The 24,745-nt window shown below is 40.3% G+C and overlaps 2 protein-coding genes across 2 annotated transcripts; one reads left to right on the forward strand and one right to left on the reverse strand.

Moving 5' to 3' along the window:
• Positions 1-70: 70 nt before the first annotated feature.
• LOC125230085 (gustatory receptor 68a-like) lies at positions 71-8,226 on the forward strand. Its single transcript, XM_048135091.1, has 4 exons — positions 71-1,066; positions 1,251-1,322; positions 1,806-1,895; positions 7,939-8,226. The coding sequence occupies exons 1-4, from the start codon at positions 71-73 to the stop codon at positions 7,996-7,998; spliced, it is 1,218 nt and encodes a 405-aa protein (XP_047991048.1). The 3' UTR covers positions 7,999-8,226.
• Positions 8,227-18,396: 10,170 nt separating this feature from the next.
• LOC125230084 (multiple inositol polyphosphate phosphatase 1-like) lies at positions 18,397-24,228 on the reverse strand. Its single transcript, XM_048135090.1, has 7 exons — positions 24,019-24,228; positions 23,387-23,535; positions 22,472-22,750; positions 21,972-22,070; positions 21,469-21,678; positions 20,719-20,966; positions 18,397-18,725 (listed from the first exon to the last, which is right to left on the reverse strand). Exons 1-7 carry the CDS (start codon positions 24,206-24,208, stop codon positions 18,473-18,475), a joined length of 1,428 nt encoding a protein of 475 aa, XP_047991047.1. The 5' UTR covers positions 24,209-24,228; the 3' UTR covers positions 18,397-18,472.
• Positions 24,229-24,745: the final 517 nt, after the last annotated feature.

Here is a 24,745-nt window from a genome sequence, read left to right on the forward strand (position 1 = left end):
GTATTCTATTCTCTATTGTCATTTTAGATTAGCACTGGCCAACAATTTATTACAAGAAATAATGTACACAATGTTCACATTAAAAAAATATTTCTCACCACTTGTGAATAAGGATGAAGAACTAAGTTTTCTACAGATTTTCAAACCTCTGTATATTGTACTCGCCGCTCTTGGTTTATTTCCCCAAACTGTACGATTCCCCGACGGAATACAAAATACCACTTTGAATATCAAAAACAGCATGGTCAACTCCATGTGTACCTTGTTTATGATCATAACTGTTCATGCCTTTATGGTGTTTCACTTACAAGAATTAAACGTCTCCAGTAAAGATAACTCCATGACCGAAGATAAAATGACTCTGATGAGCTACATTATTGACCTAGTTATAGAGATACTGTTTTGTACGGTTGCGTATTTCTGCGCGATTCGTGACAGAAATTTATATGTGACTATTCTGAACGACATGGCCGTTTGCTGGGACAGGCTCGCAATGGGAAAGAGGAGACGGATTCTAGGACAGTTACGTGTACAGATCAACTGTGTGGTATTGGCCACATTGCTGGCAATGATGCTCGTGTTGGCCGTGGCCACATACACAGGTTATTCGGGAGTGTGGAAGATGATATTGGTAACTTTAACGTTTGTGTTGCCAGACGTGATACAGTTTACAATGATAGCGTTTTACTTCGTGATGATATTGATGGTTGTGACGCTGTTAAGGAATATCGAGGAGGAGTTTAAATTGATTTCGGTTGTGAAGGGTACTGTGGCTAATGATTTTGTTGAAGCTCATTTGGTGGTGAGCATTAGTGAGATAAGGGAGATATACGTGAAGACGCTGGAGATAAAGAGGCAGATAAACGAGGCGTTCCAGGCGCCATTGCTGGTGGCGATGGTGGTTTGCTTCCACGAGCTGGTGAGCATGCCGCACATGATCTACCACGGGTTATCGTTCCAGGCGAACTTCACGACGCACGACGCGGTGGAGTGCAGCGTGTGGGTGATAAATCAGTTACTGAAAATGTACGCGTTGGCTAAATCGGGTGCTTTGCTGAAAACACAGGTATTTTTACTATAGTAGGCAATATAACTATTTGAATATGTATTATACTCTATACTTACTCAAAGCAATAATCAAAACATGGAAAAGTTTTCGACGAATTTAAAATTGAAACACATGTATGGATTTGCTTAACCTTGTGATACTTACAAAGTTCTCAACACTTTTAATAGTTTTAATATTTTAGGTAAATGAAATTGGGCGAACTATTCACAATATTCCGATAAGTGGTGATCGAGATTTGAAAATTTATTTGGATGTAAGTAGGTGTCTAATTCATTAATTATATATTCTATTGTACATATAATCCTCACTTTTATTAGGGAATGGCTTAAATACGTGCTGGACTTGGCCGATAAGTTTAATATGAGATTATATTAAATATGTATATGGGATATCGGCCCTACATCCGATATCGGATCGAATAATATGAAAACGCACTTAGGGCCACGGCCAGTTGCATCAACCAGAAGTCTATGAAAATTCCTATACAAAAAGATTCGGTAACGCACGTTTCGGTGCAACCGACCTTTATTTGCATATGTTCTGAAGTAGGTAGAGGACAGTGCATGCGTCCTAAACTTCTCCTTCTTCTTAAGGTGCCATATCCTAACGGATGTCGGCGATCACCATGCTTCTCTGTGTTTAGCCACTCTACTCAGAGTGGTAGTGTCTGCAATACCGGTCCAACTCCTTATATTGTCTTTCCGTCCTAACTTAATGGAAATAATTTAAATTTCAGGTTCTACATTTCTCATCATTAATGACGTATCAGGACACTGCGATTACAATTTATGGATATTTCCCTTTGGACTCAACTCTCGTATTTAATGTAAGATTCTGTTGATCAACCATAGGGCTTTGATAGAAATTGCCAATTGGCATGAAGCTAAATAGCTTCTTAGGCGAGGCTTTTACAAATGTAAAAGTGTGTGGTAAAGCTTAATTAAGTATAGCAATACTTTTTGATTGCTTTTATGGACTAAAAGCCCAGAGCCGCCAGACCTTCCTCAAATTTTCAAGGATTTCCTGACCATTTGCGCTAGCAGTACCTTGAGAAATGAGGGTAAATAACAGACTTTCAAGCGTCTGGTAAAGGTTACGGCCGGCGGTAATGGTCAGGAAATGATGATTATCAAATCCTTACAGTCCTTTCTAACACATATATAAAAATCAGCCTAAAGTTTGTGTTTTTCAAAAAAAAAACTCATAGCAAAAAATGGATGACGGGCCGAACTAGGTAATATGCAGACATTAAACGTTGATACGAACTCTACATTATCTCAAAGTATCATCCTTGAGAATTAGAGGAAGGTCTGGCGGCTCTGGGGTCTTAGTCAATTATTTCATAAAACAAAATATCTGTGTTTTCCATGTTTTACAATGTTTCTATTATTAAATAGAGTGTCCACCGGTTCAGTGGATGCATGTACAACTCAACATCATAGTGTAATAATGGAAATAAATTTATAGTTTAAAAAACTCTAGAAAAACACGCTTTTATAAATGCACGTAAAAGCCTAAAATAAATTATGGATCGTTCAAGTTGTCTCTATTGCTGGGATGAAGAGTAAACTATGTGCTTTTAATTATAATATTTGATTGTAAAAGCGTGGGGCGCTGCAGTCGTGCTGCAAGTCCAGTTAGCGCGCCAATCTGTGTAAACTGCTTCTCGTAATATAGCTTAACTTGATTTCTCAGCAAGTTATACAAAAAATTTTTCCTGTTACAGCGCCCCACGCTTTTACAATCAAATATTATAATTAAAAGCACATAGTTTACTCTTCATCCCAGCAATAGAGACAACTTGAACGATCCATAATTTATTTTAGGCTTTTACGTGCATTTATAAAAGCGTGTTTTTCTAGAGTTTTTTAAACTATAAATTTATTTTATACTTTTTAGTCGTTAATAATGAAATATATTTAAAATTTAAACAAAAATATTATTTCAAGTAGGCGAATTTCGCAAGCCATTTGTGGCTTAACACGTATTGCTACTTAATAAGAATTAATACCACCTGATGTATAGGTACCAAGTTTATCGTAATAAAGTCATTCATTTAAAAAATTTTTCATAGTGCTGCGCTAATTTGAAGATTAATGCAATACAGAACTTAAGGATTTCATCTTACAGAGTAGGAAAGAGACAAAAGGTTGAATTTTCTCAGTCGCTCTCTAGTATATTTGCGTGGGGTTGAACCTGGATATGGAACGTGGACGCGACAGTTTGCTAAGCAACTAAAAGACTGATAGTGGCTCTAGGATCTGTAGACCTTCGCGACGTGCTTAGCAGTGGCATGGCGTGAAATTTTTCGTTGATAAAGCCCTTACTTTTGCCCCCCTTACTTTTGCTCTTAAGGGTCACAAGAAAGCCCTAACCCAACTTATTTTAAATATTACATTGATCTTTTTTTATGCGGGGGGCTTCGCCCCCCGAGCCCCCCTTTCTTTGCTCTTAAGGGTCACAAGAAAACCCTAACCCAACTTATTTTAAATATATATTACGTTGATCTTTCTTTTGTGCGGGGGGCTTCGCCCCCCGAGCCCCCCTTACTTTTGCACTTAAGGATCACAAGAAAACCCTAACGTAATTTATTTTAAATATTACGTTGATCTTCTTTTATGCGGGGGGCTTTGCCCCCCCGAGCCCCCCTTACTTTTGCTCTTAAGGGTCACAAGAAAACCCTAACCCAACTTATTTTAAATACTACGTTGATCTTTCTTTTATGCGGGGGGCTTCGCCCCCGAGCCCCCCTTTGTTTATATACTCTTGAGGGTCACAAGAAGACCCTAAACCAACTTATTTTGAATAGTACGTTGATATTTTTTTTTGCGGGGGGCTTCGCCCCCCGAGCCCCCCTTTCTTTGCTCTTAAGGGTCACAAGAAAACCCTAACCCAACTTATTTTAAATATTACGTTGATCTTTATTTTATGCGGGGGGCTTCGCCCCCCGAGCCCCCTTACTTTTGCTCTTAAGGGTCACAAGCCCTAATCCAACTTATTTTAAATATTACATTGATCTTTCTTTTATGCGGGGGCCTTGCAATAAAGTCATTCATTTAAAAAAAATTTCATAGTGCTGCGCTAATTTGAAGATTAATGCAATACAGAACTTAAGGATTTCATCTTACAGAGTAGGAAAGAGACAAAAGGTTGAATTTTCTCAGTCGCTCTAGTATATTTGCGTGGGGTTGAACCTGGATATGGAACGTGGACGCGACAGTTTGCTAAGCAACTAAAAGACTGATAGTGGCTTTAGGATCTGTAGACCTTCGCAACGTGCTTAGCAGTGGCGTGGCGTGAAATTTTTCGTTGATAAAGCCCTTACTTTTGCCCCCCTTACTTTTGCTCTTAAGGGTCACAAGAAAACCCTAACCCAACTTATTTTAAATATTATGTTGATCTTTCTTTTATGCGGGGGCTTCGCCCCCCGAGCCCCCCTTACTTTTGCACTTAAGGGTCACAAGAAAACCCTAACGTAATTTATTTTAAATATTACGTTGATCTTCTTTTATGCGGGGGGCTTTGCCCCCCGAGCCCCCCTTACTTTTGCTCTTAAGGGTCACAAGAAAACCCTAACCTAATTTGTTATAAATATTACGTTGATCTTTTTTTATGCGGGGGCTTCGCCCCCCGAGCCCCCCATACTTTTGCTCTTAAGGGTCACAAGCCCTAACCCAACTTATTTTAAATATTACGTTGATCTCTCTTTTATGCGGGGGGCTTCGCCCCCCGAGCCCCTCTTACTTTTGCACTTAAGGGTCACAAGAAAACCCTAACCCAATTTATTTTAAATTATTACGTTGATCTTCTTTTATGCGGGGGGCTTCGCCCCCCGAGCCCCCCTTACTTTTGCTCTTAAGGGTCACAAGAAAACCCTAACCCAACTTATTTTAAATACTACGTTGATCTTTCTTTTATGCGGGGGCTTCGCCCCCCGAGCCCCCTTTTTGTTTATTTACTCTTGAGGGTCACAAGAAAACCCTAAACCAACTTATTTTGAATACTACGTTGATATTTTTTTTGAGGGGGGCTTCGCCCCCCGAGCCCCCCTTTATTTACTCGCAAGGGTCACAAGAAAACCCTAACCCAACTTATTTTAAATATTACGTTGATCTTTCTTTTATGCGGGGGGCTTCGCCCCCCGAGCCCCCTTACTTTTGCTCTTAAGGGTCACAAGAAAACCCTAGCCCAACTTATTTTAAAAATTACATTGATCTTCCTTTTATGCCGGGGGCTTCGCTCCCGAGGCCCCCTTTCTTTCCTCTTAAGGGTCACTAAAAAACCCTAACCCAACTTATTTTAAATATTACATTGATCATTTTTTATGCGGGGGGCTTCGCCCCCCGAGCCCCCCTTTCTTTGCTCTTAAGGGTCACAAGAAAACCCTAACCCAATTTATTTTAAATATTACGTTGATCTTTCGTTTATGCGGGGGTCTTCGCCCCCCGAACCCCCTTTAGTTTTGCTCTTAAGGGTCACAAGAAAACCCTAACCCAACTTATTTTACATACTTTGTTGATCCTTTTTTTTGCGGGGGGCTTTGCCCCCCGAGCCCCCCCTTATATGCTCGTAAGGGTCACAAGAAAACCCTTACCCAACTTATTTTAAATATTACATTGATCTTTCTTTTATGGGGGGGCTTCGCCCCCCGAGCCCCTCTTACTTTTGCTCTTAAGGGTCACAAAAAAACCCTAGCCTTATTTTACACACTACGTTGATCTTTCTTTTTTGCGGGGGGCTTCGCCCCGCCCCCAATTTTGCTTTTGTTATCAATTTTTCTTTTGTAAGCATGTGGACGCTAGCCCGCGACCTGGGCTACATATTTAAGGGTCACAAAAAAGACCCTTACCTGACTTAGTTTAGATACTTATTCGGTCTTTCCTTTTTCCGCTCATAAGGGTCGCAAGAAAACCCTAACCTAACTTAGGCCTCGCTTCGCTTCGGTCAATAATAGGTTTGTTATAACGTTGAAAACGTAACGTTCAAAGTTCATTACGTGGCCTTTCTCACAAGCGCAAACACAACTATGATACGATATGCCATCATGGAATGCCAGTGCCAATCTTCGGGCTTCATTATCGGACCTTGAAACCTAGTCGTGGTCAAAGTTCATTATAAGACTTTTCTAAGAAACCAGAAAACAGCTATGATACGAAGTTCCATCATGTAGTTCCAGTTCATATCTTCCGGCTCCATCATCAGACCTTGAAACCTGATCGTAGTCAAAGTTCATTACAATACTTTTCTAAGAAACCCAAAAACAGCTATGATACGATGTTCCATCATGTAGTTCCAGGTCATATCTTCCAGCTTCATCATGAGACCTTGAAACCTAATCGTAGTCAAAGTTCATTACAAGACTTTTCTAAGAAACCCAAAAACAGCTATGATACGATGTTCCATCATGTAGTTCCAGGTCATATCTTCCAGCTTCATCATCAGACCTTGAAACCTTATCGTAGTCAAAGTTCATTACTAGACTTTTCTAAGAAACCCAAAAACTGCTATGATACGATGTTCCATCCTGTAGTTCCAGTTCATATCTTCCGGCTCCATCATCAAACCTTGAAACCTAATCGTAGTCAAAGTTTATTACAAGACTTTTCTAAGAAACCCAAAAACAGCTATGATACGATGTTCCATCATGTAGTTCCAGTTCATATCTTCCGGCTCCATCATCAGACCTTGAAACCTAATCGTAGTCAAAGTTCATTACAAGACTTTTCTAAGAAACCCAAAAACAGCTATGATACGATGTTCCATCATGTAGTTCCAGTTCATATCTTCCGGCTCCATCATCAGATCAGTTCAACAGTATCATATTATTGTATTGTGAAATGAAATGAAATGAAATGAAATGAAATGAAATGAAATGAAATGAAATATTTATTTTCCAAGTAGGCATATTACAATGCGCTTATGAACGTCAAACAAAACTACGCCGGCTCTAACCCTACGCCTCAGCCTCGAGAAGATTTCAGTCCCCCCTCAGTTGGAGGAGGGTATCCACTATGGGACCGGCAAGAAACTCGGCGGGCCACTTCTTTTCAAAACATTACATCTTATATTTAACATGCATTAAAAAAAACAAGATACAATTTAATAAGCAAAAGTATTCATAAAAAAAAAATATTAACACAAGAAATTATACAAAGTACAAAGCTATTATGATTATTAATAAGAGATTTTAGAGATGTATAGAGTCTCTAAGTGTCAAAGTACATCTAAAAAAAATTATACATGAAGAAAAAAACCGAATAACTAAAATAACTTTAGAGTTGTAAAAGACTCTTGTTGTCTTAAGCAAAGGAAAAAAAAAATATATGTATACTTAATCTACTTTTTTCCTTGGAGATGTATATGGTCTCCAAGAGTCAGAAAGAAAAATAAACAAACAAGGACCGAACAGAGTGCCTCAACGTAATCTCATTCAAAATTAATGTTACATAGAATAGCATAGCCCCTATTAGCTGAAACAGACCGGTCTTCACAAACAGCACCCGTTCACGAATATGGCGCGCATCAGAACTACATACAGCTGCCAATTTTCATTACGCTACGATCCTTGGAAGATGGTTAAATTAGCCTCCGCAGATTCCATTACATAGTTAGTTACATACACGACGACCTAATAAAAGCGTGTTAAAAATGGATCAGTTACAATAGTTTTTTTTTCAGAGAGCTGAGTATGTCGGGAGTGTTCTTAGCCATGTTTCATGAAAATCGGTCTACTATGTCGCGGCTAATATGTATTCTGTGGTCGCGGTCGGGGGTTTTTTCTAAATTTTAAGTTTGTGGTTAGGTTTTAGCAAGCAGGGTCATTACTGACTATTCCATACCGATCCTCAATTATTTTCCTATTTTTTCAGATCGTTGCGTCTGCTGCTATGTATTTAGTAATTTTGGTGCAATTTGATAAACCAGAGTAATTAAAACTAAATACTTTACTCTATCTTCAATCAGTACCGTGACTATACCTGAATAATTTGATGACATGCATGGGAAGATTTATTTACCAGTTGGACATCATATCATATTATCAACAAATATAAAAAACCGGTCAAGTGCGAGTCGGACTCGCTCACCGAGGGTTCCGTACAAACTTTCAATAGTTGAATCATCAAAATGTTATTCATAGAACTCTACAGATTTTACTAAATCCCTCAAGACTCAATTTCCCACATAACAGGTAATATTTTAATATACAATTTTATTTGTAGACAACGTCCAAATAAAATCAAGACTATTCGGCTTCAATAGTTTACGACTTATCTTACTTACATGTCGCAACGACGCTCCTGAACCGAGCTCATTATATCAGGAAAAACGCGATGTAGGAAATGAGCGTTCAACGTACAGCGACATCTATCGGCAAATTGAGTAAACTAATGCGGGCGAGCTAGTATGGAAGATGATTTTTATGGAATAATTGTTTATTGCGTGAACCGATTTTAACCATTTTGCCTCTATTTGAAAGCAGGTAATTTCATTGTCATTTTGTTAAAAAATACAGGTACAATAAACACCCGCAAGGGTGTTGAAATTGAAAATGTAAATCTGAAAGGTTTTTTATAAATAAATAAAAAAGTTTTCAAGATACGTGTACGATTTTATTTTTCCTGTAATATTCATTATAATACCCATGTTTGGTGAAAATTTCATACATTTATGTTGGTAAACTTCGGAGATAAGGGGGGGGGACGGTATTTTTTTTTACATTTTCCTTCAAAAAACATTTTTTTTTCCACAACCAAAAAATTATAAAAAATAGTTTTGATATGTACAATTTGAGCTCTTTCTAACGATACCCCACTTGACCTAGTTACTTGAAATTTTCAGTTTGCCCCCCTTTCATTTTGGCCATTTTCTATCATTTATATTAATTAATTAAAAAAAAAATACTTTCAACTTGTAGAGGTTCACAATGTTTATAAGTATTCCAAATTTAATATCGATAGCATAAGTAGTTCTCGAGATATTTAACAATGTGACAGACGGACAGACAGACGGACAGAGTCGCACCATAAGGGTTCCTGTTGTACCTTTTTGGTACGGAACCCTAAAACGTGTACCTACATACAATACCTACATAACAATTTTTTTTTTGGTCTTAATATAATAAATTTTAATGAATAATAAAATGAAATATAAAATATTGACAAGTACGAAAACAAGCACGTAGTCTGGAACGTGGCAATAGTGGCACTTATTCTCGCTAAGGCCGTTTCTTCGGAATCCTTGTTTAGTAGAGGATCCCTGCTCCGTCCTCACATTCGAAGGCCCTGATAAGTCTCCGGGTGCCTCTCACTCTTGTTGAGACTGCTCGAATAAGGCAAATTTGGACCTTTACCTTTACCTGTTACTTATCACATAACAAAATACGAAATACTCATAAACGAATAAGGGGCATACAGCGAGGCAAATCTCGACTGGGGGACAAATATAACTGGTCCATTTTTTCCATGTTTTACAATGTTCGCATTATTAAATAGAGTGTCCACCGGTTATACATGGTAGGCGTGTTCAGTGGATACATGTAGTGTAGAACTCAACTTCATAGTGTAATAATGGAAAAAATGGATTAGTTACAATTGTCCCCCAGTCGAGATTTGCCCCGCTGTACCTTAATTTACTTTTCTCAAACATGGTATGAAATACTGATGTTATGTGCCTTATAATCAAATCAAATTGGTAAGAATCGAGACCTCATCGATCTGTTCTGTGACAGTTTTGCATCAGTACGCACACTACTGACCCATGACTTCTCCCACTGTTAATTCTCAAATAACACATAAATGTTTTTTTTTTTTTCCTTTTTCTCTTATTCTCTTAAGTATTGTTTGTTTTCAATCATTGCTCAAACTCATTACTGCTGTAGGTACTTTAAATACTGATATTACTGATACATATGTAGTACTAGATCTTCAAATATATTTCAAAATTTTCTGTAACTTTGCACGCATGTTGTTCAAGGGTCTGATGAACTTGCAGCGAATAAAAAAACTCCAAAATATAAAATGAGACTTGTAATTAATCTTGTTGTACTGAAGTGACGGTGAAGAATGACATGCAATTTTAAACAAGAAACTATTCCTAACTTCTATGTATGAGCGGCGGCTTGCCGCCGCGGCGTTGCGTGCAGATTTCGTGTAGGCGCTTCATGACCCAGGTTGTCGTGCAAACATGCCCCCGGGCGTTGGAAGCTAGTCTTTCAACCGGACTCATCTGGGTTTATGGGAAGTGGGCAAATCTTGCTAAACGACCTGCGAATAGTTCCTCCTGCGGTCTTTATGTCTGCCACTCTAGTAATCCCATCGTTTCCAGGATAGACAGCGACGATGCGACCTAGTTTCCACTTCATAGGTGGCAAGTTGTCCTCTTTGATGAGCACCAAGGTATTCAATTGTAGCGGTGCAGTGCGAGTACGCCACTTTGATCTAACTTGGAGCTCCGAGACGTATTCTTTACTCCATCTGCTCCAAAAATGCTGCCGCAAAAGCTCGACTCGTTGATACCGGTTGAGGTAATTTACTTCACGGTCTCTGATGTCCTTAACTGGCAATGAAGTAAGAGGACGTCCGATAAGAAAATGCCCCGGAGTGAGGGGCAGCAGGTCCTGAGGGTCTGACGAGATGGGTGTAAGCGGCCGAGAGTTCAAGATTGCTTCAATTTGGACCAGCACAGTGTTAAGCAACTCGTATGTCAATTTACAATCACCCAGCACTCGTTTTAAATGAAATTTTGTCGACTTTACCCCAGCTTCCCAAAGCCCCCCTGAATGAGGAGAATACGCCGGGATAAAATGGAAGTTAATCCTTTCGTGAGCTGCAGCCTCAGCCAGCGAGTTGCAGTTACTCCGTAAGAATTTCGACAGTTCATTGCATGCGCCTACAAATGATGTGCCATTATCTGAGTAAATGTCGGTCGGCAGACCCCTACGAGACACGAACCGACGCAACGCTGACAAGTAACTGTCACTGGTCAAATCTCCAACCAACTCAAGGTGCACCGCTTTTGTGGTGAAACACACGAAAACAGCTATGTATACCTTCACAAGTCTACATCCGCGACCCTGACGACTGGCAGCAGTCAGAGGCCCCGCGTAATCGACTCCTACACTCTTAAATGGCATACCTGGGACGAGGCGTGATGCAGGTAAGTTTCCCATCAGCGGCGCTACAACTTGTCCTCTCATACGCACACACTTAAAGCACTTTTGGAAACAGGCTTTAGCCAAATTAGTCCCACCGATAGGCCAATATTCATCTTTAACAGAGGACAGCAATAGTTGCGGGCCTGCGTGCATTAACCTTTTATGTTCGGATTCGAACAATAGTTTAGTAAATCGATGTTTTCCATGAATTAGAATCGGGTGTTTTTTCTCAAATGAAAAATTGGAGTTATCGATCCGACCCCTACGCGCATTATTTTTTCGACATCCAAAAATACATCGAGTTTAAGCAAAGGACTTTTCTTTGGAAGACTCTGGCCACTCAATATGATCTTATACTCTGGGAATGATTCCACTTGTGACACTCTAGTGACTATACTTAATGCGGTTTTTAGTTCACTATCCGTTAGATATACCGCCAAGGTAATTTGCTTTTTAAACGCACTCGCAAATCGCAAAACATAAGAGACTACTCGGATAAGCCGTGATAAGTTTGAGAACCGGGAGAAGTCGATAAACCCATCAATGTTTTGTTCTTCTCGGTTGTTTGTAACGTTAATGTGCAATACAACCTGAGATCGAGTTTCAGGTAATACTCTAGCTTCTACCGGACTTACCGGCCAGTTTGATTCATCCTGCCGTAAAAAGTCAGGACCAGACCACCATATGTCGAGAGACTTGAGAGCACTGGCGGGTACCCCACGAGAAATGTGGTCAGCAGGGTTCTCACTTGTCGGCACATGCCTCCACGTACAGTTCCCCGTTTTTTCCAGTATTTCCGCTACACGATTGCGGACAAAAGGTTGCAACTTACTTGGCAACATCCGCAACCATCCCAGCACTATTGTGGAGTCTGTCCAAAAGGTTGTACTCTTAAAACTGAGTCTTAACGAGCCTATGACCTTCTCATATAGTCTGACCCCAGCTAATGCACCAGAGAGTTCAAGCCTTGGGATTGTCGTGGGTTTGATGGGAGCCACACGACTCTTCGCTAACAGCAGTCTAACCAACACGTCCCCTTTCCCATTCATGCTCCGCAGATATAAACAAGCACCATACGCCCGCTCGGATGCATCTGTGAAAATATGACATTCGACATTCTCGTAGGACTCGCACAAGACCAACCGTGGAATGCGAATATCATTGAGGCAAGGTAGATCGCGTACAACGCTGACCCAAAGCTTGCTAACTTCAGGAGGCAACTCCTGATCCCATGAAAGCTTCTCTAACCATAAATTCTGCAATAGCATTTTCATGAGGATAACGCAAGGAGCCAGCACACCAGTGGGGTCGAATATTTGAGCCACTGCTGATAGTAAGTCTCGTTTCGTTTTACCGACCAGTGAGCATTGACCAACTGGGAAACATAACTCATCCGATCCCGGTTTCCAGCTGAGTCCCAGGGTCTTACATGGTTCAGTGCCAATATTTAAGTCCAATTGCGACAAATCAGAGTTCATCATAATCTGAGGCTCATTCGACTTCCACTTCCTCAAGTGCATACCCGCTGATGCTAGAGTAGCCGTGACCTGACTCTTAATGGCAAGCACTTGCTGTAAATCATCCCCGCCAGTGAGCAGATCATCAACGTAAAAGTCATGAGTGATAACTTGGCGAACGACCTCATCTTTACACTCAAGACCCAGCTGTTTTAAGCACCGGGTTGCCAAGAAAGGTGCACTGGCAGTCCCGTACGTAACCGTGTTTAGTTCGAAGATCTTTATCGGTTTAGATGGATCAGACCGCCACAGAATTCTCTGCAAATACCTGTCATCAGGATGCACCAATATTTGCCTATACATCTTCTCCACATCCGCAGAAATGATGTACTTATGTTGCCTGAATCGGAGAAGTATAGACAATAGGTCATCCTGAACAGTAGGTCCTACCATCTGAATCTTGTTCAGAGATACCCCAGTGCTGGTGGGAGCACTAGCATTGAAAACTACCCTCAATTTCGTGGTAGTGCTCTCCCTTAACACGCCATGATGAGGTATATGGTACGCTCTCTGTTCTACCCTTGATTCTTGACACTCAGTCATGTGATTCAGAAATTCGTATTCTTCCATAAATTCCTTATACATATCTTTGAATTTTGGGCGTGAATCGATTCTACGCTCGAGCGATAATAAACACTGCTTTGCTCGACCAAACGAATTCCCTAGGACCGTAGGGTCCTCCTTCAAGGGTAGCCGTACGCAAAAGCGCCCATTTTCTAAACGAGTAACAGTTTCAGTGAAATGTTTCTCACACGACTTCTCTTCCAGAGAATAATGAGAGTCCTTAGTGCTGACCTCTTCAAGTTGCCAAAATCGTGTAAGTTGTGTTTGGACCTCATCATTAATGTCGGCCTTAGGGTTTGAGATAAAATTAGCAAAGTGACACTGAATGCCATTTGACGAAGTCGACGCCTGTCCGCTAGTCATGGTCTTACTTGGTTGAGACTGGTCAAATTGTAATTTCAATTGTAATGCGGATATATTTTAAAGAGGAACATTTTATTGTTATTTTAGGTAGATTGGTATAATTAAGGTCAGTTAAGATTTAGGTGGTTAGATCTATTTAAACGTGATATTAATCTAGTCAGTTATTGTATTATTTATATCTGTAACTTACGTTTGTTGGATTTATCATTTATCGTTTAAATATATCAATTTTGTCAGGGCGACCTGTGACCGTTAACTTACCGTTATTCGTGTATTCACTTGAGACTGGTCAAATTGTAATTTCAATTGTAATGCGGATATATTTTAAAGAGGAATTATTATTGTAGGATTTTAAGTAATAAATGCATTGTATATGAATTAAATTTATTGTTTTTATATTTATGATATTTTGTCAATGTATAATCTTTGTTAGTAGGGACAATAGGATAATAGTTTAGTACATTTAAATTATTTACACCAATCAATCAATTATAAAGATACATTATTTGTGATTTTAATTATTTATTGTTTAATTTTATTGTACTATCTTACATACTAAACTATTTTAGCTTATTGACTAACGTGAACGCAAAGTGTAATTTATATTATTAAATTATTTACAATAATCGTGCTTACATCTATTAATTGTTTACATTCAAGGTCTACGTACACCAGCTTCCCAAAAAAAAAAAAGAAAGAAAATGGTTGATGAAAAGGATCTTATTCGCAAAAGAGGTAGTTACAAAGGTCAATTAACCTTATTTACTACATACCTAGGCACAGTTAAGGAGTCTTCATTATCTCAAGTTGAAGCCAGCCAGTTGCAGATGCGTATAGGTAAGATTGAGGCATTGTATGAGCTTTATGATGATGTGCAGACACAATTAGAATGTACAAGTGAAAATTTAGATGTACATATGGCAGAGCGAGACGAGTTCCAAAATAATTATTTTGCCGTACTCTCGCGGGCCCAGGATATGCTCAACAATTTTAATAAAAAACGAGATGAGTTCGAGTCATGTAGCAATCGTGGGTCGCGGAGTGGGGTAAATAATCGCAAGTTGGTTAAGTTGCCAACTATTCAGTTGCCAAAATTTCAAGGTTCGTACGACAGTTGGCTAGGCTTCCGAGATACCTTCACAAGTCTTATTCATTCCAACGATGACATCGACAACGTTAACAAATTTCATTATTTAAGGGCATCGTTGGAAGGATCTGCGGCCTTGGTTATTCAATCTATAGAATTTTCTGGGAGTAATTATGAGGTGGCGTGGACACTCTTGTGTGAGCGGTACGATAACAAAAGGTTATTACTGCAAAACCATGTTTCTGCACTATTTAATATCGAACCGGTCGCAAAAGAGTCGTCTATGCAATTAAAACGGCTTATAGACCAAGTAAATAAAAATCTACGATGTTTGGAATCCCTAGGAGAGCCTGTCAAACATTGGGACACGCTTCTTATTCACATAATCAGTAAAAAGTTAGATACTAAGACATTTCGTGAGTGGGAGGAACATAAAGGAGGCTTAGATAAGAATGTACCTATTTCTTTTGATAATTTTATCAATTTTATGCGTAATCGTGCAGACTTAATTGAAACTTTGGAGTTATCGAGCACCACAGGCGCCGGTCAATTGAGTCAGCCGGCTAAAATCGCAACCAAGCATAGGACTTTGCTTTCTACACAAGCCACTAATCACTGTGCCACTCCGACGGCTAAGCCGTGTCCGAAATGCAATGGTGAACACACGTTAAATAACTGCGCTCAGTTTCTTGCTTTAAGTAACGCTGACCGGCTCAACTTATTGCCGGCTTATAAAATATGTTATAATTGTTTCCGAGGCGGTCACTATGCAAACCAGTGCAAGAAGGCTGGGTGTAAGCTATGTAAGCGCAAACATAACACACTTATTCATGTCACAGAACATAACCTTAAAACGGGATCGGATTCGTGCGAGCGGTCGGGAGCACAGGCAGGTACTGCGCCGGCCCAGGTGGCGGGGAGCGCGTCCGTCACGATGTTATCAGCTAGCATGAACACAGCCGCGTCTCAATCGTGCGAGCCTGAGCAGCCGGTTGTGCTACTGGCAACTGCACTAATTAAGGTTTATGGGCATGATAATCGCGAGTTTATAGTAAAAGCAATGTTAGATAATTGCAGCGCAACTAGTATTATAACTGAGAAGTTATGTCGACGGTTAAATCTGAAAACTAATCAAGTAGATAAATCTATTATAGGTGTAAATAAACTGACGACGCCCGTAGGTAACATATGTAGGGTACCAATAAGGTCGTTAGATGATACCTATTCCAATTGTTTAATATGTTCAGTACTGCCATCTATAACGGATTTCTCACCTTATCAACAGATCAGCTCTCACGATATATCACGGTTAAATATCCCATCCGATTTGTGTTTAGCTGATCCTAACTTTCACACCCCATCTGAAATAGATATTTTAATTGGGAGTGACCTGTTTTGGGGGTTGTTGGGGTCACACAAAATTGATTTGGGAGATGGGGGAACTGTGCTATGTGAGACTAAATTAGGATATATAGTAGCAGGACCCATGATCTTTATGTCTGCCACTCTAGTAATCCCATCGTTTCCAGGATAGACAGCGACGATGCGACCTAGTTTCCACTTCATAGGTGGCAAGTTGTCGCTGTCTATCCTGGAAACGATGGGATTACTAGAGTGGCAGACATAAAGATCATGGGTCCTGCTACTATATATCCTAATTTAGTCTCACATAGCACTTTGCCCAGTTTCTATCTGTGGAAACTTGTTATTGGCTCATTGTTTTTATGTTATAAGCCTTATTGTAACTTTAGCTGTAAGTTTTCCTAACAAATAAAATAAAAAAAATAAAAAATAATTGGCAGCGAAGTATGACGTTGCAGGTGCGGCTAGGACGATTGATAGATAATGGAATTTCATACAAACCTTGCGTGCCAAGGCCGGCAAAGTCCTCTTTTTTAATTTCCAAACACAGATAATTGTGACATAACATCCAGGTATTTAGCCAATTAAAAAAAAACTATAAGGGGCTTTATAGACGTGCCGACTGCAACTGGTACGGGCCCTAGACAATATTTGAATTTGGGTGCGTTTTCATACAAAAAAAATTTTTTTCGTTTTTTTATAAGCGTATACGGGTTACCAAAGGGGAACGAAAATTCGATTATTTTTGCGCTACGACGCACCGTTTAGGAGATACAGCCATCCAAAGTTACTATTTTCAGTAGACTTTATTTATTTCATACCATGTTTGAGAAAAGCACTATACATACCTCGGCGGGAAATGGGGTTGCCCGCCTCAGACCTATCCGGCCTCGCTTCGCTCGGCCGTCTATATGTCTTCGGCCGGCAACCCCCTTTGTCCCGGCCTCTGTAGTAATGTACTATAATTTTATTTCTAATTTACTGCAGCTGTAACTTTTATAACCAGCAATATGGAGGAGGTATTCACTTGATCAGATCGGTAAGCTTTAATTTTACACAGAAAATATTGCCGATTATCAAAATTACCTATACTCCCTATACAGCGTGTGTATTCCATACGGGCGAATATCTTAATAACGATTAGTATCGGACCTAGGGTTTGCAATATCGGACGATTTTCAATTCTGGAACTGATTTTCGAGATTGGACTTCAATTCCGGAATTCCGGTACTTGTTCCAGAATTGAAAAAATTTTTTTGGTTTGGTTTTCTGGCGGGATTTTGATGAAATAATACAATTTTAAATTGAAATGTATTATTAATCCACGTTTAAGACAATAACTCCGTACCTAAAAGGCATATAACACTCCAATTTTAATTTTAGTAATTTTACAGGAGAACCCATTTTGTGTCAAAATCGGTATTGCAGGGTTTTCCTTCTGAACTTATTTCATATTTGAGGAGTTACAGCAATATGAACGGATTACCTACAACATTATTGTTTTATCAATTAAACTAATAAAAACAAGGGTTTGAAATGCATATTATGCATCCATTGACAATCGAAATAATGTAAAAGTAATAATTTGCAAGAATGGCATAACGTCTTGTTCACATAAAACTGTAATAAATTAAGTATTGAATTACCTTTATCTGATTCGAGTAGGGACAAAAGATATCCATCATTTGTTTTCGAGGCCCAAAAAGTCAGATTTCACGATGTATACGATGTATACCTACATACAGGTACATGCCTTGAATTTGTGTAAAAAATAAATCATTTTTATGTCCGAATTTTCCATATTTATATTTCACTTATTAGCTAAAACAATTGAGAGCAAAACCAGAAAGTGACAATGGTATAATATTAGCAGGTTAAAATTACACTATCTCGCTTTAACTGGCCCTGGATGCAACCCTTTGGCCATAAAATAGGTACTACCCGAGTCCGAGCAGTGTCTAACTTATGAGGTTACACGTTTTCATCGAAAAATGGTTATTTTTTCAATTCCGGAATTTTCAAAATTATGTGTTTTAATTCCGGAACTGTAATGTCGGAAAAATTGACCGAAATTCCGGAATCTCGAAATTCCGCAAGAATGCAAGCCCTCGGACCTAAGGAGCCTAACTACATGGTATTTTTTAATAGACGAGATTTATTTTTTCATACATAATAATTCAGCACGCAATGTATTACGTCCACATCAATTAGCGTACCTACCTAATCGTCATTACGACATGACATGACGCCAACAGAAGTAAGCAAAGATGAACAAAGTCTATAAAGTTTAAGGTTTAATTTTTTCTTAAATTGACTTAAATATAATCTTATCCTATATCACATATGTATACACTTAATTATAAAACATTAGACATCGAGATCACGAGCGTGCCAAGCGTAGCAAGCAGAGCGGCGGCGCGGGCCGGCGCGGCGCCGGGCGCGGGCCCCGGCTCGGGGTAGTCCAGGCTGCAGAACTCCAGGCTGTCCTCGAAGTGGCCCACCAGCTCCTGGAACTGCTGCCAGGAGCAGCCCGCCAGCGGGCACAGCTCCGTCGGCTTCTCGTTGATGAAGAACTGCACACGGTGCGTCGCCGTGCCCGATTCCGTGCATCTGTGAATTCAAAAGTGCGTATTTTTTAAATTTGGAATGCGTAAAGTTACCTTAGCAACCAAAGAATCTATCAGGTTTAGTTGACTGTCAAAAGTGTTTGGGGGGGTCCCAGTTTCTAAAAATGCTCCACGAAATATTTTCAGTGATGTATTTTGATATTTTTTTGTGTGTGTGCTGGATGAAATTGAACTCCTATCCGACGTTAAAATAACGCATTCGTAAGTATACGAGTATTATACTAGTATCCCTGTCCACATATGTGTGGATGAAGTGAGTCTAGTTAAGTTTACAGCACATTATACAGGAAGCTCATCTTGTATGTAGACATACGAGTGTACAGATGTCTTGCAAATGTTTTTCCTTCGTATTACGTAAACTATCAAACGTGTCTTGCTAAGATATAAGTCGGTACCAGTACAAGAAGTACTAATGTTGACCGAACTAGCACGATTTATTTATAAATAAGAACGTTTCCGAGGAAATAGGTACGATGGATGTCGCGGTTACCCATTGCAAATTATCATGTCTCCGTGCTACTGATCCAAAGATCAATTGTTTTGCAGATATAGCTTATGTATAAAAACACGTTTGTTGTGTCCATAGTGACATGAAAATGGTTTAAAACACCGCTTATCCATACTTTATTATTAATATTATAAATGGGAATGTGTGTCATTGAGCGACGAATTACTTAACGTGATTTTTGAAGTGGAGATAGTTGAAGGCATGGAGAGTGAAATAGCCTTTTGGTCTGTTTCCAACCCCCCATTTATCTAAAATGGGGGGTGGAAGTTTGTATGGAGCATTCCCCAATTTAAGAATTTAACGCGAGCAAAGTCGCGGGCAAAAGCTAGTTACTATATATATGTCAATGGTATACATTATTATCTGTGATTATTACGAGTTGTCCGTACACGCGCTGATTGCTATCATCGTAGTTCCGCCAGCAGCTCTCCGCGTGACGTGCCCTCCCATATCAGTGGTTTTCGACTGATTATGATTCAATAATCATACATATATAATCACATAAGATACTCGGCAATAGATTTTCCTCATTTTTAACTTTCGTATTCATGGAAGCGAAGCGAAGATAAGAGGCGCATATCATAAGTAATTATGATATGCGTCTCATATCTTCGCTGTTCGAAATCGAGAAATAATTTAGACCAAGTGCGTTTTCACATTATCCGATCCGATATCGGATGTAGGACCGATATCCCATACATTGAAGCCGCCACCTTTGATTTTTGCCTTTGAAATCCTTCCGACATCCGATATCGGATCGGATAGTGTGAAAACGCACTAAGACTAAACTTAAAAAAGCTAGCTAATGTCTCAAATAGGCCCTTGACGGCATTGTACCAAGGATACTGGCGACATTTCCTGCCTGTATCGCAATACTGACACGTTGTGCGAGGAAGTCGCCAGCTCTTCGATCACCAGTTACCTCATTAGACTTATATTGACCGGGATATACACAGTGATTACCTTTCACCATCAGACCATCGAGTGTGAATGCGACCAGTAGTAACTCTGAAAGTGAACGCTGCCGACGCGCGCGAAGGAGGGTAGATCGCGCGCTGTCTACACAACTTTGACATCCACCCGCCTTCGTCAGTATTCCGTGATCATGATGCATGCAACTGCGTCGAAATATCGGGAGCTCGACAAAAATCAAAAAGGTAATCACGGCCTATATCCCGGTCAATATGTCTAATTAAAATAACCGTGAATCATTAAAAACTCACCACTCTCACCAGTTACCTCAACCAGATGCTTCGCGATTTCTGTGAAAAACTTGTTCACGCTGGGACCCCATGGACTTACACTAACTTACTCAGGCCAATGAATACAACAGTAGATCAAGACGAATCTATTTAAGACGGAGCTGGGGTGGCTAGAGTAATGCTATCTCGTCTATTTTACACAATACTTGTTTCTCAAATTGGATATAATGGTTGTAAAATGTTGGAAAATAATAAAACTAACTAACCTATTTAAGACGACGATCATATTAGTGGAAAACGCGCCGATGAAGCTAGTGCGCCAGGTGCGGCTAGGGTCGCGCGTGGCGCCAGCGGCCGGCGCGGCGTCACGGAACAACCCTAGCGCCACAATCGCCATCTCCGTCATGGCGTTGTGCGAGAAGTAGGACACCAGCCGTTGTCCCGTGCCGTTTGCTGCTGCCTCCATGCGTACGCGTAGGTCTTTCAGCAGCGGCCCCGCTAGTCTCTCGTTCACCTTGTAATAAATACATAATGGTCAAGCATACGTAAGGTATGTTTAATCAGTGGCCGGTAATATTCAGAAATTCGAACTTTAACATACAAATGCAACATAGCTTCGCTGCAATCCATACTAATCCATACTAATATTATAAATGGGAAAGGGTGTGTGTCTGTTTGTTTGTCCGTCTTTCACGGCAAAACGCAGCGACGAATTGACGTGATTTTTTAAGTGGAGATAGTTGAAGGGATGGAGAGTGACATAGGCTACTTTTTGTCTCTTTCTAACGCGAGCGAAGCCGCGGGCAAAAACTAGTACAATATAAAAATGTAGCTCGTCAACTATAGTCTGTATCTTTAAGTATTTAAATAAATATAAACAAAATCTACCCTCAAAAGGCTCCTTAAGCCACTTGAAGGTAAATTAACACATTAAAAGACCAAATAAAAAGGTTAATCGGCATCCGCTCGTATTATATGCTAGGAGGTAGGAAAAGTGCTCGTTGATTCTGTCTTACCCAGGAGCCGTAGCCGTTCTTATAGTAGTGTCGCACGTCGTCACGGTACTCGAGCACGACGAGGTCAGCGTCGGACAGCGTGGCGCACCAGGCGTCCTGGTGCGATGGTGACCACGTGCGGTGGTAGCGGCAGATCTCGTACAGCGTGTACACGTCCGGCGCTGTCAGCTGGTACGAGATGCCTAGCCGCTCTTGAACCGCTTTCTGGACCTACGGAATTCATGAGAGTTTTTTATTTCTTTAATATTTTATGAACATCTTACACTTTCACATTGACTAAATAAACTACATAAACTAGTATCCCATCCCGCATCACTCCTGAAGCAAAGGTACCCCATCTAAAGGTACCTCGCGCCAAGAGCTACCCATTAACAGGGGTTGAGACCCCTCTCCCGCAGGCGGTGGCCCCAGCTCCCCAAGAAAAGTTTTTGCTAAAGTTTCTTCTTTCAGAATCACTGCATAACATAGTATCTACCTAAGAATTATTTATTTTAAATACTTACGGCTACGTATTCGGCAGTTTTTTCGTATATTTCCAGTTGTTCTTTGCGTGAAGGTCCGTTTTTAATGTCTTGCTGGTATTTGTCGCAGTTTGCATAAGACTAAAACAAATGACTGCATGTTAAATATAAGTAGGTAATGTACAATCATGGATCCGACTAGAAAGTAGAAATATATTTCAACGGAATTTACTGAGTCTAGTTTTTTTGCCGTCGGCTCGACCTCGCTGGTACATTTGCGCCGGACAAAAAAATTCTTATTAGAAATGTAGTGCGAAATGTTTTTCCTTAGTATTTTCACGGAAACTTACGAGAGTGAATGACCGAAAAATACGATGGAAAACTATTATAGACTATATCTGTAATATGTTTACAATCCAATGTGCATAAGCGTAAGCCAAAAATACTGGACATACATTCGAGAATGTTCAACCTTAAACGAAGACGCTTCACGCTGATTTATTTAGTAAATGATGAAAGAATTAGTTTCTGGCAATCCTCACCCTAATGACGTCGTCCCTCTCGAAAGGTCCGTCGTAGGTGATATTGAGGTTCGTGCCCTCGGTGAACCCTTCCAGGAAGCCCTGGACGCTGGCGATGGTGCGCTGCGAGTTGGTGGGCCGCAGGTAGTACTCTTGCGGTGTCCCGCGTGCCAGGTGGGGGTACCGCTCGCGCAGCCGCTTGCCAATGTCGGACAGCTCCTGGTAGCCGGTCTCCGTCAGGTACGCTTGCTCCTCAATCATCGTGGCATCGAATGTCCAGTTGCGGAAAGCTTCGATGTCCTGGCGGAATAATAATTTGTTTTACAAGGGATCAAAGTGGTCCAAAATGTGGAATCTTGAGGACGAGGGTTTCAACTAGTTAGAACGTTAAACAAATTTTGCAATGTTAAAATTTGCATGAAATTACTTTACACTCTTGTAGATAAAATGCGATAAAGGTGGAATTTTGAGGACGAGGGTTTTAAGGCATGTTAAAATTTGAACGAAATGACTTTGAACTCTTGTACCTATATAAAATGTGATTTTCTTATCCGTCTTCGGATGATCCAGAGAGCCTTTACCAGAGTGCCAGAGTTGAAGTGACGGGCAAAGTTGAAGGCGCGAGACCTCAGCCTTCAAATAAAATTACTGTACCCGTGCACAACTGCACGAGACCATGCGCTAGGCGAGGAACAGATGCCTATGGAGGGTCTAGTCTTCATAATGACATGATGTCACGATCCTCAGCATTAAGGGAACGACGGAAGAAGAATATGAATGCCACAAGGTGCGGTAGATACCTGGGCACAGAGCTGGCTGCGTCTTTGCTCGCAGAATCTGCGGCTATACGATATCGATGAGTCACTTCATGTCCGCAGACGCTGACGGCTTTACTGCTGCGCGATCAACGATAACACATAAAGGTGCAGTAGATACCTGGGCACAGAGTTGGCTGCGTCCTTCCTGGAATGCCTGGAGGATCTGTGGCTGCACGATGTCGATGAGCCGCTTCATGTCCACGGAGGAAGAACCGGGGTTGCGGTTTCCGTGCCGGTGCAGCGACCACACGCTGACTGCTTCACATGCTGCAAGATCAAGTAAGACGTACCTAAGTATCAACCTGATTAAGTAGATCGAAAACCATAATTATACAAATTACGAGTATTAAAGTATGTATTTTCGGATCGTACAAAAATTACATGGGTCATTTTTTTGTACTTATCTGTATCGTGTATAAATTCTGATAAAGCGTTAAAAACACTTGAATTTATTTCTATTTTTAGCTCTTAGAGCTTGTTTTTGTTTGATCTAGGTAGGACAGTTGGTATATTTGAGTTTGCTTTTGTCTGATCAAGTTATTTTTATTATAATAATTTATTTTATTACAAAAGCAAATTTAGAGCTAAAAAAATATAAATTCAAATGTTTTATTTAGAATCAGAATTTAGGCATGAGAACAGAAAAAAATTGTTCACCTGTGTTATCCCTTGGTTATAAGATTCATAGCAGTAGGTTATTTATAGGACTTGAGCATCAAGCCCATGTCCAACTGTGCAGACTGTACTCACATTCAGGGTCAGGATAGTCCCTGATATCCCCGCGGACGGTCTCGTAGGCGGTCTTAGTGGAGTGCAGCAGGTAGGGGCAGGGCCGGTTCCAGTAGCAGCTCTCGTCCGCGCCCGCTCGCGCCCCCGCTCTCGCGCCCGCTCCTGCGCCCGCGCACAGGACTCCGACTAGCCCGAGGAAGATCAAGATCATTGTTCCAAGCACGGCGACGCTTGCGCGCCCGCGGTTTATATAGCTGATGATATCGCGCTAATCAGCGGGCGAGTTTAGGATTACTTGAATTGGCGAAAATTTAGAATTAAAGGTTTTTACACACGAAATGATAAATGGTGAAAATAATTTAAAAACACGTAGTTTATGTGACAGCTACACAATAAAAGGCATTAAAAACTTAAGTGTTTTCTTAATAGGATCAAATGAGATGTACAAATTGCCTAAATATGTACAAATTGAAATTGAACAGCACGGGAAGCATGGTCGCGCGATAGACGATAAAATAGCAGGCCGTCCCTATCGCACTATTTGTAAGTGCGATAGGGACGGCCTGATATTTTATCGTCTATCGCGCGACCATGCTTCCCGTGCTGCTTTCGTCTTATCTAACTTCGCTAGCTTCGTTAGCTTTATCTAGCTTCGGTTTTCGCTTGCTGTTCAAATGTAAAAAAATAGTATTATTTAGATAAATAAATAAAAAAAAACTAATACTTATTTCGAAAACTCTGTTTTACA

The sequence above is a fragment of the Leguminivora glycinivorella genome, chromosome 10 (assembly GCF_023078275.1).
Source record: "Leguminivora glycinivorella isolate SPB_JAAS2020 chromosome 10, LegGlyc_1.1, whole genome shotgun sequence".
Lineage (NCBI taxonomy): Eukaryota > Metazoa > Arthropoda > Insecta > Lepidoptera > Tortricidae > Leguminivora > Leguminivora glycinivorella.